The sequence below is a fragment of the Syngnathus acus genome, chromosome 24, assembly GCF_901709675.1.
Source record: "Syngnathus acus chromosome 24, fSynAcu1.2, whole genome shotgun sequence".
Lineage (NCBI taxonomy): Eukaryota > Metazoa > Chordata > Actinopteri > Syngnathiformes > Syngnathidae > Syngnathus > Syngnathus acus.
The window spans coordinates 2,460,601-2,480,185 of NC_051108.1; the positions used below are offsets into that span (position 1 = coordinate 2,460,601).

General features: G+C 43.9%; 1 protein-coding gene and 1 long non-coding RNA gene across 3 annotated transcripts in view; one reads left to right on the plus strand and one right to left on the minus strand.

Moving 5' to 3' along the window:
- The window catches only part of LOC119117869 (glutamate receptor ionotropic, kainate 2-like), a 40,566-nt gene extending 24,559 nt beyond the window's left edge, over positions 1-16,007 (minus strand). Inside the window, exons 1-3 of one of the 2 annotated variants that reach the window (XM_037244473.1) lie at positions 15,555-16,007; positions 1,173-1,340; positions 825-1,082 (exon numbers count right to left, since the gene is read on the minus strand). In XM_037244473.1, the coding sequence (XP_037100368.1) occupies positions 825-1,082; positions 1,173-1,340; positions 15,555-15,678 (550 nt within the window). In that variant the 5' untranslated portion in view covers positions 15,679-16,007. Of the gene's footprint in view, positions 1-818; positions 1,083-1,172; positions 1,341-15,554 lie in introns of both variants that reach the window. The other variant, XM_037244472.1, reaches the window with a different exon arrangement.
- LOC119117870 lies at positions 15,579-17,184 on the plus strand. Its single transcript, XR_005096618.1, has 3 exons — positions 15,579-15,667; positions 16,006-16,199; positions 16,585-17,184. It is a non-coding gene; the product is annotated as an uncharacterized LOC119117870 (long non-coding RNA).
- The last annotated feature ends 2,401 nt before the right edge of the window (positions 17,185-19,585 follow it).

Here is a 19,585-nt window from a genome sequence, read left to right on the forward strand (position 1 = left end):
TGGTCATGTGACTCATCCAAGCCAACTGGCGAAATTAAACGTGTGACTATAATCGTATTTTTCGTTCACTTTATTTAGCGACACGGGCTTTTAGATATTAAGAAAGCTATTTTTTTTGTGAGGGGGGGGGGTGATAATTTCTCCACCGTGTCACTCGTCAAAGCTCCTCATAACTCGCTCTATTTTTCTTGCATTAAGCTGCCATCTGGGCCCAAAAGCTCGTAAATTGTGTACTATTTGAATGCCTTCGCTGGGGCAATTACCTTTTCGCCCATAAAGATATCAAGAGGCTAAAATACAACTGCTCGCTTAAAAGGAACATTATGAGACCCTTCACAAAGCGGACGGAGAAAAACAAAATGGCTCATAGCACACACCCCCCTCACGGAGATCAAGTGTCTGTGTGTTATTAATGGCGGCTGTCAGAGCACACATAGCACAGTGCGCCATTGCATTAATCCAAAGAGACACTGGGTCATTCTGGGTAATGTGGTCCTCCCTCTGTTCTTTTTTTTTTTTTAAATTCTGTGCTGCTACCGCCGTCTTTGCAAGGAAAGACTGACACGAGCTGCACCCGGAGGAGCGAACCAGAACAGTAAACTATTGATTTTTGAATTAGCCTGACAGGTTGCAAAGCACTCGCCCAACACCGAGTGTCTCTTTTGTAGATTCCATCTGGTCCCTCTCTCGCGACTAACGGCAAAAAGATTAGCACTTTTAAGCATTATCAACAACAACAACTACCTCTTGTGACTTTTACCGGGAAATGGCTTTTTGGGGGTTTAAAGAAAAGGAGAAACGGAGCAGCGGCCGTTTACCTGTACCTGTGCTGTCGTCGTAGACCACGGTGACGGTTCTCCATTTGAAGAAGTGAACCAGGTCCAGAATGGCTCGGCTGAGGGACGAGAAGTCCGGGTAGAGGCTGACATAGTAGGAATCCCTGTTGTCCGACACCTGGTGTTTCCATTTGGTCTGGACGTGGGGGACTCCCAGAGCATTGCAGATGGACTGGACCGCGTTGGCCGACGAGCTGTGCGATGGCCCGAATATGGCCGCCACCCCGAGGGACAGCTGGTCACATGCTGGGTGAGGACGAGAGAAAGCCAGAAAAACAAAAAAATGAGAGCCAATAATGTTTTTTTTTTGTCTGAGAGTCCACCTGCGCAACTGACCTTTACGGGAGGCCTCGAAGCTGTCAAAGATGTTTATTCTCTGGATGTCGTAGGTCAGCGTGGTGTTGGGGAGCAACGTGCGGTTCCTGTTGATTGTGTTCAAGGCAAATTTGAAGGCGAGTTCCTCGGCTCCCGAGGGGCCGCTCTCGATGGATTCGAATATTCCCCCTGCAGGCGGACAAACGGACATTTGCTGAATTCAATTCCCATCATTTCCTACGAGAACAAATTGAGACGGATACTTGAAATAGCGCGTGAAGGTGCCGAGCGGGACGTTGACAGGCGACATAAGCGCATTTGGTTACCAGCGAGCGCTTTTCGAGTATAATTAATAGCATGCGGATGAAAGGTTGAGTTCAGCGGCGGGCGACCTTCCTTAACAGCCTCACTCGGCCTTGACAAGAAGGGCTCACTTTTCCATTTCCCGCTATTGATTTCAATCAATCATCAAACCAGAAAAGGAAAAAAAAAAAAAGAGGTAAACTTAGCATACATTTTGAGATTTGTCATTTTTCCTTATAATGTTAATGAGCATCCAGCAACAATAAACAACCAATCCAGAGTGTTTTGGACTAAATTATCACCACGGAGGTGTAGTTAATTTCGAAACAGCTCCCCTCGGACTTGTTTATTATTTTGAGCTGAAGCGAAGCCATTAAAGCATCAAATGGTCCCCTCAGTGCCGTTCGCAATGTTAAATAAACCAAATGCTTGCATTGATTTTTCTCAATGAGTTTTTTTTTTTACAAAGAAGCACCAAACCAACATTTCAGGGCTGCGTTTAATAATGATTTACATTACCTGTACATTTTTATTTCCCCCTCAAGGCCGACGAGAGAGCCCAACGAGGTTAAATAGATGAAACGTGACAGCGGATGAATTTGAACTCATCAAGTCACTAATGTACGGCCTTTTTGTTATGCTGTCATTACTGCTGTAATGGATTTTTTTTTTTTTTGCCTGTCTCGTCTCACATTCATTTAAGAAAAAAAACTAATAAATAGAAAAGAAAAAAAAACTTGAAAGTTGCAATGGGAGATGATTGGATCCACGTCAGTGGCAGCTAATAGACAATGATTACGCTCTTGCCTCGTGGCCTCTCGGGAGACGGCAGAGCTCGCTCGGTGGATTCCAGCAGACTTCAAATGAGCATTAGGGCTGACACATCCTGCACGGCCCCGGACATGAAAGTCGGATTGAAAATGGCTGGAAAATTAACAGCAAATCTTTTTTTTTCATGGGTTAAGTTGGACAATTTTAGAAATAAAAATACATTTTGACAGTAGACCGCTTATCCTGTTTAAGGTTGTGGGGAGTTTGCGACTATTTCAACTGACTTGAGGCCAAAAGTGGAAAACACTGGTCGCCAGTTAAGTTGCTATGAAAAAGTATTTATTTTATTTTTTTTAAATTTTTGGATTTATTGTAATAAATGGTTTTAACTGAATCTGTTTGTTGTTTTTAATTTTCTTACATTATTCCTTCTTAATTGCTTGTATTTGCTTAATAAAAGTGGGATGAGGATCTTGAAAAAAAAAAATCATAATCAATGGCAATATTGAGGGACAAAAAAAAAATCATACAGGCTGAATTGTAACTCGTGAGGATTTTTCTCGACAAGTTACACAAGTTGCGCATACATGTTGCTAGGCAGATTTTATGTGGCACAACTATTTTGTGATTTCAAACTATGCTCTACTATCTATAAGCAGAGTAACACAGTTGGAGAAACCTATTCAGCAACAGCACTATTAAGCTCTAATTAGGAATAGCAATTTTGTTTGTAAAATTGAACCACTACTATTTAAGAAAAAAAAAGAAAAAAGACATTCTTAGCTCATCCAAAATCATTTAAGGTTATTCACACCAGTACGGGGAAAATTTCATTTAGGCCTGTCCTGAGAATTGAAAATGAAATTACTTGGCAAAATGATCACATAATAACTTGCTAATTCAATTCGGAAAAAACGTCTTCGTGTTGGTGCGGCACCTTCCAAAGAACCAGATGCAGAATTATTTTGATGTGCTTAATTTATGCCGAGGAGCTGTTTTTTTGTTTGTTTTTTTCCACAAAGTGCACTTTCATAATTGAGGCAAAATAGCCTGTGTGCCGTGATCAACCCATCCTTTCACAACATTTGGTCCAAATGACTGCAGGTGTGTGAATAACAGCGGAGAGTGCCGTGTGTGTGTGTGTATAAACGATAGAGCCACCATCAGAGGGACGGGTGTGAATTATGGTGCAAATGAAAGCTCGGCGTGAGTTATATGCGAGATAATCACCCTTGCGAGAAAACAGGCCTGCCCATTTGAGTGTCTCACTATGTGTGTATGGGCTCTCCTGTTCTCGAGAGGAAGTGTGTGTGTGAGTGCAAAGAGTGAGAGGCGAGTGGAAATGAAAGTGCTGCGTGGGAGGGCGTTTTCATATGTGTGCTTTACTCCCTCTAATATGCGCATGGCAAACTGAGCGCCTTGATGTGTTGCAGAGAAAATTGGCTTATTATCTTTTTTTTAAGATAGGGGGGGGGTGATAATAGTTAAGACACAATCGTTACGCCGAAGTCACATTCATTACTTCGTAAAGTGGAAGTTGACTTGATGCGTGGACAGCCAGAGGAAGGTTAGCCGGTACACAATGCATGAAAGTACAATTAGTTTTCTTTACTCAAGGATGCTGACGGAGATTGAGTCAGATATGTTGCCATGGCGACTGCCGCACGTACACCACGGCTGAGAGGCAGCGGCACTTTGCGAGCGCGAGCGGCTGATTGGTAGAGGAAGGACGTTAAGATAGTGCGGACGGCCTGTCTCCGCTTGCCTGTGTGACTAATGACCGGCGGTTGTAGCTGCAGGATGGCGACGGGGCCCGCGCTGCCATGGCAACCGGTGAGCAAAAAGCGTCGTTAGGCTAAATGGCCCAGGTGAGAGCACGCCGTAAAAGCCCCTTCGCCGCCACCCATTTCTAGTGGGGTCACAATAAGTGATGGAACCCCCCCTGTAAATTCCCAGCAGGAACGCTACACGAATATTAGCCTGCAAATGTGAGGCGATGCTTGGAAGAAAGGAGAGAGGAGCCACTCCCAACATATTTAAATGTATTAAAATATTTTTTTAAACACACTCCAAACATATAACAAATCGGTTAGAAAACAGTAGTGTCGGTCTGTGCGTGTCTCTTTAAGAGGCGGGGCCGCTAAGTGGCGCGTGAGTGTGAGCTGTGGCTGACAGCAGCTTCTACTTTCTGTCTTTTATTGATCATTGCTGAAAAACGGTCGAAAAAAACACACAAGTCAATCTCACAACTTCTATATAAATCTAATGTGTGCACCGCAGATCAATAGTATTCCACTTGACTCACCAGTGCTCAAATTTTCCCTTCATGGCTCAGTCCGGCATTATGATAAGTGAGCAGAATAACACAATCCCTCCTGTCAGTCGCGAGCATTTTGACAGCGAGCTCAACTGTCCCCTGACACTCGGGGGGCCGCTAAGGCTCCGGCTGACTCACACACTTGAAGTGAGGAGGCATGCGAGCGCACACAATCACGCACTGGCAGCATTGAGCCTAAACCGAGCTGTCGGTCACAACACAAGTCCGGCCGGGAGAAAAAAGGGGAGACTTTCAAGACCGGACCTGTGGTGCTCGCTGAAACTCTCAGGTAGTTACAATGCAATTTATGAGAAATATTTAGGGCCTATTTTGAGGTTCTCACTCGGGGGGTCCTTAACGAGCTGGCCTTTTTTTTTTTTTGCCAAACGACCCATCTCATCAATTTCCTATTAGGACTGTGTGCACACTTCAATTAGAAAAGGCGCTGCCAAGCTGAGGCGATTCCAACAAGAGGCAGCGGCGATCGTATAACGTGTATTCATGGGGCGCGCCGGCAACAGATGTGCTCATTTGCCCGCGTTGGCGCCGCTCTCAATAATGTGCCAGCTAACTCCGCTAAATACGTGCTAATTTGCAAGGCCTCGCAGTGGCTGCGCTAAACTACCAGCTGACGTTTTCTGTGCTAATTTGTCAAGGAGGCAGCCCTTTTGGTGCTAATTGTGCCAAATTGTGAGTACACTTCTACAGGCCCCCGCGTGCCAGACTCTCAAATGACTTTGTGTCCGCATGTAAGCTCTTGTCTGCACTGAGGTTATGAATGTCGCTGAAACAGAAAAAACATGATATCAGTACAAATACGTTATGTTTGTACTCCATCTGTACTTCAAAAATGACCCGATACTAGGGTATCGATACCACTTGGCGGCTGAGCTATCAAAGACACAGATGAGAACCCATTTGACAGTCTTTGATGGTCCAAAATATTTTTTTATTATTTTTTTGGGGAGTTATGGCTGGTAAGTCGGTGTATTTCATTTCAGGGGTATAAATAACAAAATGGCCGGCCCTCCCCAAGATGAACATAAAAGGTGGATTTTGTGACTCCATTCATATTCCATAAAGGGTAATATTAATCAGAATGCCTTGTTTAGACTATTGGGGGGGCTATGAAAGCCTGTTCGGAATCTTTTCCTAAATTGTAAATTTGACTTATTTCATGCAGGTGCAAGCACAGAATATAAGAAAAAAAAAAGTTAAAAGAAATCCCGGATCACGGGCAGGACCCCGTCCGCCGATGAAAGAAGACGAGTGGAATGATTGAATATGGAGCAGGCGAGTGGGTTTTGGAAAAGTCGGCATGAGAAAGAGAAGGACCTGGGAGAGATGATATTGTGGAGTGCAACATTCCATGTATAAAAATGAGAATTGCCAATATGGTAGCCTCCGGGTTGCAAAGTTCAAGTGCGTTTCCGCATAGAAATGCTACGCTCGAAGCGGTGAGATGTCAAAGCAGGACACGACACAAGCCGGAGAAGAACCGAAACCAATGTTAGCAGAATGGAAAGCGGTGTTAGCATGACGCTAATACTTGAACATTTCTTTTCATGTCCCCGTGTAATTCTTATCCAATGGCCGCCGCATACGTATGTTCCCCGACGGCCTCCGCAGGTGACAGATGGCGACTTCACAGCACGGCTCGCGTTTAACTCGCTTTTAATCAAGAGCGATATGCTAATTATCCGCTGCATGCCGAGAAGCGGCGAGTCAGTCCATCCTCGACAACATTGTTTTTATTTCCTTTTTAATGATGTTTTCGCGGGATTTTAACGGTCAGGGTCTCGGCCGTTATGACGCCGTCGGGGTACTGTGAAGTATTTACGGCCATGCGAGATGAGCCCTGGATAGAAAGCTCAAACAAGAGCATAGGTGACTTGCTGTTAAGCTTGAAAACAAACCAAAAGGGAGGCGGCGGGATTCTGCGGGGATTGCGACCTTGTGCAGTCAGTGAGTGACCAGCATCTTTTTGTGATGTGTGGGGAAAAGTTTTAACTTGCTGTAATTGGACTTTTTTTGCAGACAGATTTTTTTTTTCTCATAATGTTTGAGGTAAACATGAAAGTTTTTCTATTGAATTGGTGAAAATTTCTGTTTTGGTTTGTTGTGAATGAGATACTTGTAAATGGATTCATTTCTGAAAATGTATTTAATTTCTCACTTCAATGAGATACCACTTTATTCAATTTTAGAAAATACTGTAACCAAGAAAACTCAGAATTTTATACATAAAGAAAAATAAACCCATGCAAATATTTTAGCATTTAATTGTTATTTAATTATTAAAAAATATTTTAATATTTAACAATGACCGATTAACTTTTTTAGTTTATTTCCTTTACATTACTTATTACCACTGTTCAATTTTAATATATGGTGATATATTTTTTTTATTCTACAGCTCATCATCACATCATTTTATTTTACATCTTAATCATCTCTCTGCGTGTCTACATGTCTATCATTTTAATCTTGTTCCACTATAAAGTAAAAAAATAAAATAATCCATTCACGCTGCAATTAAATGCGTTGCTCCTTTTCCTTTATTCTAATTCTCACTGTTCCCCTGCTCATCAAGCCATCCATGTTCCGCTCTCCTACGCATTGTAAAACGAACAAAATGGCTGTAAAATTACACTTTCATTCTTGTCGAGAGGCAGATGTTATCTAGCAGCAGAGCCAAGAGGTCACAAATTAATTCAGGAGGAAGCTCTTTAATGCTCACAGCTGGTTTGGGCAAAAGGGAGGCTGGAAGTCATGTATATTTTACACGCATTCATCCTTACTCTGAAATCACCTTGTTATTCAAATTGAGACGCTACGACTTATTCATTCGCTTTTCAAGGAACACCCTTGATAGACTGTCGGTAAAGTATCAGGTGAAATATTTTGTGGTTGATATTGAAGCGAAGGAATGTATTAGAAGCAGCTCTCACAGTGGAACAGAAAACAAGGTAATGGCAGCGAGTACAAAGAAGCGAGGGGACCTGCCGAGGAACCGAGACAAACAAGGCACTCAAACAAAGGACAGTGAAGGACAAAAAAAAAATAGAGAAAAAAAATCAGAACCCTATCCAAATTCACGTTTCAAAACCTGAACCAATCAAAAGTCGACCAAATTCCCAGGATAAATCGTGTTCAACTTTAGAATCTCTGAGGTGATCTATTTTAAATCCAATTGCTTTCAAAGTCTCGTTTGCCTTTTTCCAAATACTTTCCCAGTTCACCATGACCTCTCTAACCTCCTGTCTAAATAGCCTGTTTAAAAAAAAAAAGGTTTCTATACCGCCCGGGTTTCAACACGGCTGTCCAAAGACGTGTGATTTGGGGTATTTATTTACGCTGTCTGAAAAAGCTCGCCTTCGCACCGTGTCAGCAGGTCAAAGTCAAAGTCTGCTTTATTGTCAATTTCTTCACATGCCAAGACACACAAAGAATGATGGCTAAACTCCAAGTAAGCTGTCAGAAGAAATAACCACTACCCCCCGAAAATAAATATTGAACGGTTCAATGAAGAGGGGAGGGGGGTAGGAAGAAAAATGGACAAGAACAAAAAAAAGGTACAAAGAGGTCACAAAAGGCGGATTAAAGACGGAAGATTGAGCTGACCAGATATGGACACACAAACACAAAAAAACATCTTCTCACTTCTTTCAGCCCGAGAGCAGGAAAATGTGAGTTGCGTTGACAAACGCGACTCCGGGTGCAAGTCGATAAGCTGCACTTTGCTGCAAAGGTGTGTCCGTTTCTCATTCTTTGCAACAACAAAAGGCCAATTGCGGCAATCTGCGCTAGGGCGGCCCTGATAGAAATGAAAGAGTCACAGGCGCTGATTTAATGGAGGGAAATAAGCCAGAGGCGAACAGATCCGGAAAGGAAAAGGAAGATAAACGAAAACAGTGAAATTGGTGGAAAATTAAAGATTTTCTAAGCTCGTGTGTCTCACATTGGTTACCACCCTGCTGAGTGGGAAATGGAGAGCTTTTTGTCTGAAAGAGGAAAAAAAATAAAAAGGGGGCATATAGACGGTGAAGCCGTTTGGTAGATTAAACACTTCAAGTTTTCTTGGAATTCAAAAACAGATTGAAGGAAAAAGTTTGCCAGACTAGCATCACACTCAGTAAAGGTAAAACAGTTAGCGCTTGTTAAATACAAATATTTTAGGAGGAGTGTGTGCCTGAGTGTGGGAAAATGATGATTATTTTTTATTATTATTATTGTTCTGAACTGCTGTTTGTCAGAAGCAGAATAACACTGCCTGTAGGATTTAGCATTTAGCTTCCAATGCTAACATCACAGCTCCTCTGCTCGCATTTTGTTGTTATATACCATTATTAATTATCAATCAATTCCACGCACACAAAAAAGGAAGCCCAAATTTTTCTTCACGAGTAATGCCGTAAGTATTATGCCTATTAAAATGCTCGGTGGAAGAACAGCGGACATCCTACTTGACATTGGATATTGATTGAATGAAGATGACGGAAGTGAATCGGCCTGAATGGTTGCTGCTCCTGCGCCCTTGCTTCGCTATTCAACCAGCTAGCGCAGTCAACTTTGCGTTTCATTCTTATGCCGGGAAAAGAGGAAGGTGAAACTTGCTTGTGGCAAGCGTCATAGCAACAGCGCCCATGAGTGCTAATCAGTTGACCTTCGATGCTTTCATTTACTGTACTCTGCCGTTTCTTGTTTCCTTGGCTTCTTGGATGTCACATAATTGCCCCGGTGTGCGGGGGCCGACCCTCCGAGCTCTGACGTCTCCGGAAGAGAGGCAATCAATGTCACTTTTTAGGTGTAATAATCACAACGGAAGTGCAGGGCAAACATTTTAGCGTGGCGGCCAATTAGCGCTATTGGCTGCGTTTGCGGTGAACCGTTGTCAAGCCGTGTTTGTTTTGCTTTCTTCAAGCAGTCGTCATATAAGTTTAATTACCACGGCGGAACAACGGGTCCCTTGTGTCCTCTTTGTAAATCGCAGTCACGGAATGCTAATAGTGGCGGGAACAGAAACTTGACTTATAATATTCTACCCACTGAATTTTTATATTGGCTTCATGAAATTGTATTTATTCACTCCAGTCTTCATTTGCTAGCGTTTCTCTCGGCTGCATAAATATTAGCTTTTCTTTACAATGTGTCATGTCAATGTATTCTGCCCAAGGTTTTATATTTTTGTTATATTAAATCTTGATTCAGAACAGCTTCCGATGATGTTATATGACAAATTTATGTGAGCTAAGCTACAAGCTAGTCCACATTCAAACCTAGCTTAACTACAGTGACGCTAAACTGCCAAAGAAAGGTACGATGATGATTTACCAGAAACTTTACGGAAATTTACCGAGCCCACGTACAAAATGGCACATGAAGAAAGAAAGTCTGTCACAGCTACAAGTTATTAGCTGGTCCAAATGTGTTTTGGGGGTCTTATGTAGAGCAGTGACGTCTTGATCAGCAACCAAAGTTTCGGCGGCTCATGGCGAGCCACAACATGCGCAGTGTTTTTAATCCAATCTCTCACGCTTGTGCCTTCTTCAACGCGTTTGCGTTCTCACAGATGGTAACCTGCGATAGAAGCACACAAGCGGCGCCATCCGGGACTTGGCGCCGTTAACTCGCCGCGGCTGCCAGTTTTTTATTTATTTTTTTATTAATTCCGCTTAGCAATACAAACATTGATTTTTTTTCTTCTCTTCTTCCGATTCCTAATGTCTCACAGCCAAATGTGCCACGATTCAATATAGAGAAGCATGTGGGAGGATGATAAAATATAAATGTGGGATTTCGAGGGTTTCGAGTCCCTTGCTTGTTTTTACTGCTATTTCTTTAAATTGCAGTCGACCCATTCTTAATATTGAATTTTTTTTGTATTTTTCTGACTCTGTGAGACTGCAGAACAGCAAACTGACCTTCACTTTTTTTTTTTTTTTTTGGTATCTGCTCCCACTGAACACGCTCTCCTATGGCTTCCTTTTTTCCTTCCAGCCCAGCGTGACATAAAATTTCCCTCCTCACGCTCATCTTCCTAGGACAGCGGAGCTGGACAGATCCACGTGTCTCGCGTTTCCTTCCATGTGAGCGATCTGGGCTTTTGACCTTCAGTCAGCGCTTGAGCAGGACGGGCGAGGAAGCGAGATATGCAAGCAGGGGCTTCTCTCGAGGGGGGGGGCGCTCGCTTAGGACGATCGCATACATAACCCCTCACCCTGCGGGGGAAACACTTGAGTCGCGATCACCTCGAGTGAAAGGTCAAGAAAAAAAACGTCTTTAGGGGTCGGTTTGATTGGATTAGACGCTTAAAAATAAACCTTGGTGCCAATGGTGAATATAAATGCATAAAAATGTCTTCGCTTCGGATGTCTGTAGCATGAATCTGTCATCAATGCGCCGTTTGAGGCAAGACCTTCAAAGACGGTAAACACGTTTTGGAAATCCATCCAGATAATATCCGCCGCTCCAGGTCCAAGTGTGCTGCTGCATGCTAATGTCAGCGCAATCTCCTCTTTGTTCTTGAAACCCACAGTAGATATTTTTAAACCGTGGAAATCATTTGCCAGCAGAGAGGAGATGGTTTCATATTTCTATAAGCTACGCCACGCAGGGCCAAGTGACACATGAATATTCTAAGCAGCTTTGTGCCTCTTTAAATGTATTTGCGCTGAATGTGCTGGCAGTGGGCCCGGGCCGGGGCCGGGGCGCCGGGTGTTATCTCTAATTCTTGCAATCCTAAACTAAACTCCGCCATGGTGATAATTCAGCAAGGCACACAGCAAAAAAAAAAAGCTGAGTTAATTAACTCCAACTACTCCCTTCGTATTGCTTCTTTTTCCCTTTGAGTGTCCTCGGAACACCCTCAATTTCACGCAGAGGCCACGGGAGGGCCACGCTTTCCCACGACATGTTACTGACTCGGGGAGAAACATTTATGAAAACGACTGAATTGCGATTTTTCTGACATGTGATTTCAACAAACAGATTTTTGATTGCAGCCCTAGATGCTAGCTAGCTAGCTAGCAAGCTATGAGCACCCTAAAGTCCACTGCACATCAAAATGCTAAAAATAAAAAAAGCACTTTACATAAAATCCTCGTTGATGTGCATTCAGCCACTATTAAGTTATTAGTTAACACTGACACAATTGGAACACATTATGCCTCTGGACCTCACTTTTGGTCAGACTATGGCCGCCTTGGATGCTAACATTAGCCTCTTTGCTAAGTTAGCTTTGGACGCCTCAGTGTTTTTCCACTATTACCAACTATAACCACAAATAAGTGGTTAACAAACGCGTTTTAATACATTTAAATATGTTTAAAGCCTATATGGAAAGAGACTGGGGCAACCTTTGCTGCATTTCAAAGTATAAAATTCACTACTTAGCAGTGGAAAGGCCGCGTTTGTTGTATACATTTATTTTATAACCAATTTGTGCTTTGATAGCGCACACGAGACGGAAAACATAAACATAGGCAGGGAATAAGCAAGGAAAATATGCTTGGAGCAGTGTTTGAGGATGATGCTATCTGTCTACCTCCCAGCGCCGCACCTTCTTTGGTCATTGCAATAAAAAGAAACATCTCGTCTTAATGTTGACTTGGCGTCTTTTTCCTCATCTTCCAGAGGCGTTTGATGAATAACAAGTCGGCATGACCCTAAAGAGAAATTAGATCACATCTTCCACTATGTGACTCATTTGCTTATGTGAATGAATAAATGAGCTGGTTTTTTTTTTTGGCCTACCAGTAGCTGCCACCCCTCGCTGCATTCCGCCTCATTTGACTCATACGAGTCCAAAATAAGCGAACGGCCGTGACTGCAACTTTGAATCTGAATGATTTCCACCATATCCAAAGTGGACATTTTCCAGTTTCTTCCTTTTGGGCAGCGAGCGTAAAAGAAGTGGCTAAATATTTACTTGAGCGACTCAGAGAGACGTCCTGGCCGTATCCATGACTACAACATCCCGTTTAGTGCCCTCCGTAGGCACGAGCGAGCAAGATATAAAGGTACAAGTGTGTTTTATTACGGCGTGTAAAAAGCTGCAGCAGCTCCTATAAAAATGCATGTATCTTCAGCTGATGACTATAAAAGCTCGTCAAGCATTTTGCGCGACAAGGTTAGGCCGCCGCTACAAGAAGCGAGACAAAAGGCCACTGTTTGGTTTCATGTTTCAACAGGGCCCGTGCGCGTTTGCGAGGACGAACGACTGACAGCGGAACAATACTACGGGCGCCGTGCGGGGCCCGCCTGTCTTGGCAGAACACGAGCGGGCACCGGAAGAAAACAGACAGGCCCAGGGGAGCTGACCTCCTCGTTTCGGACGGCTTTTCTGCAGAAGCGGCTGGGATTATATGCTGACTCAGCACATCTCGCTGGACAGGACATGCACTGGAAAAGGACCAACGATACTCTAGAGGCTCTTGGTACATTTTTCCTTATGTGATGGCCCCACCCTGTAGCTGTCATCTATTTTTGGCTGAGCGGGAGACAGCACTGTATGCAAAATAGTACACACATTGTTTTTGTCCTTCATGTCAGTTCTCATGAAATGAAAACAACATGGAAACTAGGCCTTTGGAAACGTCGCATCTTGGTTGAAAATATGTTGTTCAGACATGGGTCATGGCAATGGAAGCTAGGGGAACATGCGTGTAATTGGATATCCTCGAATCCGTATCGGGTCTTGATTACTCGTTTTTTCTAAAGTGCTTATTGTGTTCAAGGTCGTAGGAGTTGGTCACAACTAATTTCATCTCTGCCCATGTGGATCTACTCCTAAATCTGCTTCAGCCTTTAGGTGACACTTAATCCAAAATAAGAAGCAGCCTCAATGAGGGCGGTTGAGAAGAATGTGAGAAGAGATGAACAATATACAATAGAAATCTGCAGGCGGACTTGTTGGCAAAGGGAAATTGCTTTGTTTGTCTCCATGTTTTCCTCATATTTAACAGCTGTTATTTTCTTTTGACACTTGGGTGACGATTAGTAAATTAAAAGGGGACTGCCACGGAAATTACTTTACCATTATCTCGGGTTCAGTATTAAGAATGGTTAACTTATTTTTATACTTGTACGACAGTTAATATTTGTTTTCCATTAGGAAGTGTAAAACATTTTGGAGATCAGTTATCATCCAGTGTAATGATGCCAAGCAGAGGATAAAGAATATATGCCTGTAAGTGTTGTTACATTGTCTGTCTACATATGTTGCTCCACCATTAGTGTTCAAATATATGTTGCTGAAAGTGTTATCACACGGACTCACAGATGCTATTCCTTAACCCATCGATGTTGTTTTACATTATGTGTTAGCATTAAGCTAGCTGACTTAAAAGCTTGAAACACACATCTTGTAATTCTCTTTATCTTAGGGCTAGTTTGACAGTTCATTTCAATTGCTCACGGAAAAATACAAATGTTCTACATCAGCTTACTGCCCTGCTGGCCAAAAAGCAGCCCGTCGCTGTCCATGGTGCTGAAAACACAAAAGTGTCTCACAAGTGTCAGACTGACATTTTTTAGCGGGTTTTATGGTCTGGCACCAGAAGAAGGCCGTGGAGGAAAACGATTATCAGATTTATCCTGCAGCAAAATGTTGCCGGTGACACGAATCAGCCCTTATCTGCCGTGAATATTGACTGTGATGCCTGTCTGATGTAGCCTGCGCGCGGCCCACATGCTTCTCATCAAAATGCACCGGACAACAAAAGCCAGGCTAGATCTTATCTTCTGTAATTACACACATCGGCCACAGCGTTACCAACACCCGCACGCCCTGATAAATTTATTTTAGTGCAGGAACTGCTGCTATAAATAAAATAGTCAACATCATACCTATGTGATCTATATAGTTGTCAAATAAGTTTTCAACAAAAAAATCTGAAGTTTAGAAAGTTTGTAATGTCAAAGTTGCTGTAGCCGTAGGAAATTGCAACTGGACAGACCTCAACTCGGAAGTGGCTGGACAGGCCAAGGGAGACAAACCCAGTTCGTTGTCATAGAGGCGGGTCGTGCAGACGTCGCCTGACTTTCAAATAAGGCCCCCGGGGTGAAGGGGCCTGCAAGGACGTGCTGTCAACACTCGCCGACACCGACTGTCAAGGCTGTCACTCTTGAAAAGCGCCCTGTCCACTCAACGGTGTGTACCACCAAGGAAAAGACACAGCAAAGATGCCGGGAGACCAAACAACACAACTGCTGCTCTGCATTAATTATAAAAGTCTTCCATATACATGCACCATGTGATTACTTTTGAGTGTAGCACTTTTACAACACCTTCCAATTTAGCCAATTAGCTTCAAAGGGATGTCGATGCCAATAACATTAAGTAGTAGAGTGTATGGGGGGGGGGGGGGGGGGGGCAGAGTGTGCCAAGTCAATTGATTGTGTAGATGCGCACCTGGGCTCTTTGTTTTCGCACAAACATTCACTGCAGAAGACGTGTTGGCATTTCAGAGTAAGGAAATGACCAATTAGGGTTTGACAAAATATGCCCCTGATGCCTTTGTTGCTTCGTGTGGGGATTCGACTTAATAGTTTAAACAGCAAGACATTAATTTATAATAAAAAAAAAAAGGTCTATTTGTCTGGTTGCTATAGCACTTCTCCTCATACCATATATATATATATATATATATATATATATATATATATATATAAATAAATATAAAATATAAATATAAAATAATAAATATAAAATAATACACACACACACACACACACACACACACACACACACACACACACACACACACACACACACACACACACACACACACACACACACACACACACACACACACACACACACAGTAGCATTGCAATAGAAAGTAAAGCAGCAGCAACAGGGCTTTGCCAACTCTGGCTGAGATGGAAAAAGAGTCTGAACAAATCGCCCCCCACCCCCCTCCCAATGTCATTTCAATGTGGACCACCACCACCACACTGGCTCGGGCGCACGCATTGTTTACAAAGCGTGTAAATAAGTGCGATCTTACCGAATCTTAGGACGTGCGGCATCCCGCGAGAGTGACCGAGAAAGAGCAGCAGAAGAAGAATGACGCTGAGCTTGGACCTGAAAACGACACTGCTTATCATCAGCGGACGGGAGGTAATCTTCATGTTGTTTGCGGGGGGTAATAAAACAAATGCACCGTGGTTTTTTAATCCCGCCGGCGCGTGGGTTCGAGCCCCCGATTTCCCTTCCGAGTCACGGTCGCTGTTGCTTTCTTATTTTGGAGATGGCCGCGTGAAGATCACGGCATGGTCACTCGCGCTCTCCCCAAATCCATTAGCAGTCCCGGCATGGTCCTCCGTCTTGCTCACTGCACCAACGCGCAACAATCCTTCGGGTCGAGGAACGACGGGACATCCATGTCGAGGGAGGGGGGTGGGGGTCCGAGTGGGGAGAGGAGGTGTGTGACTGAGGTGCGCGTTGCTTTTTGGTAGCGCTGGCGGCGGGGGAGAAGGAGCCCGAGCACCGGCTTGTAGAGGTGAGGATGCGGGAGCGGGGAGGACGAGCGCCAAGCAGAGGACACAGCAGCGATGTGCAGCAGCCCCCACTCTCCTCCTATGAGGCACTGTGGCTTTGCATGCACTCCCGTTCTACTGCACTGCTGCACAGCCAGTGACGTGGTGCCAAGGTTAGTCGAGAGAGAGCGAGCGAGCGAGAGAGAGATAGAGATGAGAGAGCGAGAGAGAGCAGTAGATGGATGACGAGTGATAGACAGCGCTGAGCAGGAAAATTCCGATTTGGAGCAACCTTGACCGCCACAAAGTTCCCAGATTCCTTCCTGGAGTTCGCATTTTCTCCCCCACATCCCCAAAACAAATCAAAGTACGCCAAAGATTCACTCAAGTTAAATTGTACAGAATATTTCTCTGACTTTTCAAACCACGACGCTGTATGTTAAAAATATCCACTCCGTCACTCCACAGGGAGGGAGGAAAAATATTTGACCAAAGCAAATAAAAGCCTTGCCGAAGGGGACTGTTTTAACATCCGAGGCATGATTGTTTACGTTTCAGGAAACAAAAGCAGGATCCGCGGAGGTGGCGAGGAGGCTTATCGCTCTGATTAACGACTTCAAACAGGCCGTATCCAGCGGATATGTCGCTTAAAGATGCCTATCTGCAGTCCTAGCATGGGCCTACATGTTATTGATTTAACACTCCCCGCACCTTATCAGCTTCCACCCCCAATGAACATCTCCCAAGTGGGTCGATGGACCTCCACCAGGGATATGTGCAGCAGTCCCGCTACCAAAGAGCGGGATTGTATTTCAGTCCGATAAATACATGATAGGAGCTCTTGGACTCTTGGATCTGACGTTTCAATCGTTGATGGGTTCTTGTGATATTTCAGTATTATGGTAAGAATAATCATTATGGACTCAATCAATGTATGAATTAACACTAAAAACAACAAGCTACTGTAGCCCATAAGTGATTTAAAAAAATATTGTTGCTGTCAAGACCGCAAAATATCATCCCGTGGGCCGCAAATGGCCCCCGAGCCGCAGGTTTGAGACCAGTGCTGTAAATGTATTTTAACACACTACATCATGGAATCACCAACATTTTTGAAACTAAGAACTATCAGCACCATGAGATTTTTTTTTTCTCTCATTTTATAATAACAATGCAAAATAAAAGATGGAAAAATGCAAATGTAGCCGTTATGAATGCTGAGCTGTCATCATAAACACACGGAGATGACAAAACGTGTCAATAAGGACATCATGCTGACGCCCACTCCTATTTTTTACAAGAAAGGCTGCAGAATCACAGGAAGAAAAAATAAAATTGTAGTCGTAGTAATGCTGGTGGCACATATGGAAATGAGATTCCCTCGCAATGGTATCGTAAACGCGGCGTGAACATTGACTTTGAGTGAGTGTCACTATGCGTGGGTCTACACGCCGGCCATCTGCAGCGTCAGAAAAATCAAAAGAGAATGGAAGCCATCGTGTCGCCATCTGGGCCATTTGCATAATTACGGAGAAGTTGAGGATTTAGGCACAAGTCGGCGGAGCCTCACAAAGCATGAAAGGAATGCTCATTGCGTGCCGTCAGAAGAACTTGTCCTCTTAAAGTCACAGCAGCATCTAGTACAGGGGTCACCGTCCGTTTTGAATCTGAGAGCCGCTTCCCGAGTCCTAATTCAAAGGCGACACAAATTTGCTCAAATTACTTTTAATATTTAGTCGAACACGCTCACTCTTCCAAATTAACGACAAGGCAAAAATCGTTTTCTTCTACTCATAAGCTGTGCTGAAGCAATGCAACACTGCCATCTACAGGGATGTGTTTGTCATTACAGTGGTTTACAAACCTGAATTTCACATTAATATTATTATTATTATTATGAAACCTAATGTTCTACAAAAAACTAGAAAACTTTACTTGCATCTCTAATTTAAAAATTAATTAATTAAAGGCATCTCTGGATCTGATTATATCGTGCAGGGGTACCTAATGTTGTGACCGGCGCAGCTACATTCGTTAACAGCCGGAGCAAATACTTGGATATCCTCGAGTGAATCTCAACACCGGGCTTTCAGATTGTCTTGTCGAGTAAACAGATGGCAGGGGAGATGCTTTATGAATACACAGATTCCAGCGACTTTGCATCTTCCGGAGTCGGCTGGCACCAGAGTGGATCCACTTATCCCAAATAGGACGCTTGAAGCCAGCGTCGCCGTGAAACTTAGCGCCGACCACTCGCATATTTCACAAAAGCACCTCGCGTACTGGATGGAGGCTCGCATCTTTCCGCTCAGCTAGCGCCAGTCTAAGGATGATAGATGAGAGCCAAAGTGTTGTGTACTCAGGTGGGGACGGCATAATGCGCCCAAATTTCTCAGCTCATTATTCCGCAGTCGGTATATGGATGCTCAGAGTTTGCAGGGTTGGTCAGAGTAGCAGTAATTCAAGCTATATAGGACAATGCTCACTGTGAAAAGTGCCCTGGCCTATTTTGCTGCAGAAAACAATATACTAGATCTAGATATACAATTATAGTCACCAAATGATTATGTAACCAGGACGCAATCAATAATTTACAGTATGAACTAACACTCAAAACAACAAGCTATTGTAGCTCATAAGTGATTTAAAAAAAAAAAAATGTTGATGTTAAATCCGCAAAATATCAAACGGCCCCCGAGCCGTGGGTTTAAGACCACTGCTGTAAATGTATATGGAACACACTATATGCACTTTATAATAAATAAATAAATAACCCAAAAATGTTGATGTGCTAGCAGTTCATGCGGAGATGTTGTCCGGCTGATTGACTAAGTTGCATTGATTAGCGCTCTGTGATTCTCGTGACTCGGAGGGAAGCTCTCCCGCGCCATTGGAGAGGCCGTATCCCATTTGCATCCCTGATCAAACCGTGTCGTTTTTTTGAAGGAGACTGCAAATGAGTTGTGTTTATACGCACCACCACACGAGTCGTATACACGGCCGCTCAACCGCTCGCCGTATACGAGTCTTCGTAAAGCGTTCTCGGGCTGCAGAATACAAAAAGGGGGGACTTTATGCAAAAGCGAGATAACCGCTGCTAAAAGCCTTCAGTCGAGCGTCCCCCCCCCCCACACCCTGATCCCTCCATCCATCCATCCTCGCTCGCTCACTTGCCCGGGCGCGAAACGTCGACAGAGAGGAGGGTGCCATGGAAACGAGAAGCTGACGCACTTTGAATGGTAAGCCCCGACAGAGAGGACTTTCATTCACTTCAATTGCCCCCCCCCCCCCCGCGCTAACGGCCGCTGCATTATTCAGGAAGTCACAATTGCATTTTAACATGGCGAGCTCCGCAAAAAAAAAGCTAACAACCGTCCTCCTCACCTGCCTGTCATGTCGGGAGGGCTCAGAATAAAGACAACCCGGCTTTGTGACCAGCTTTACACAAAGATGTCAGTGGCCTGTTGCACACACACCGACAGGACTTTGCACTTTGGAGGGGGCGGGGCGGATGGTGAGGTCATCAAACTATTCCTTCTCTCAAAGACCTCCGTGGAAA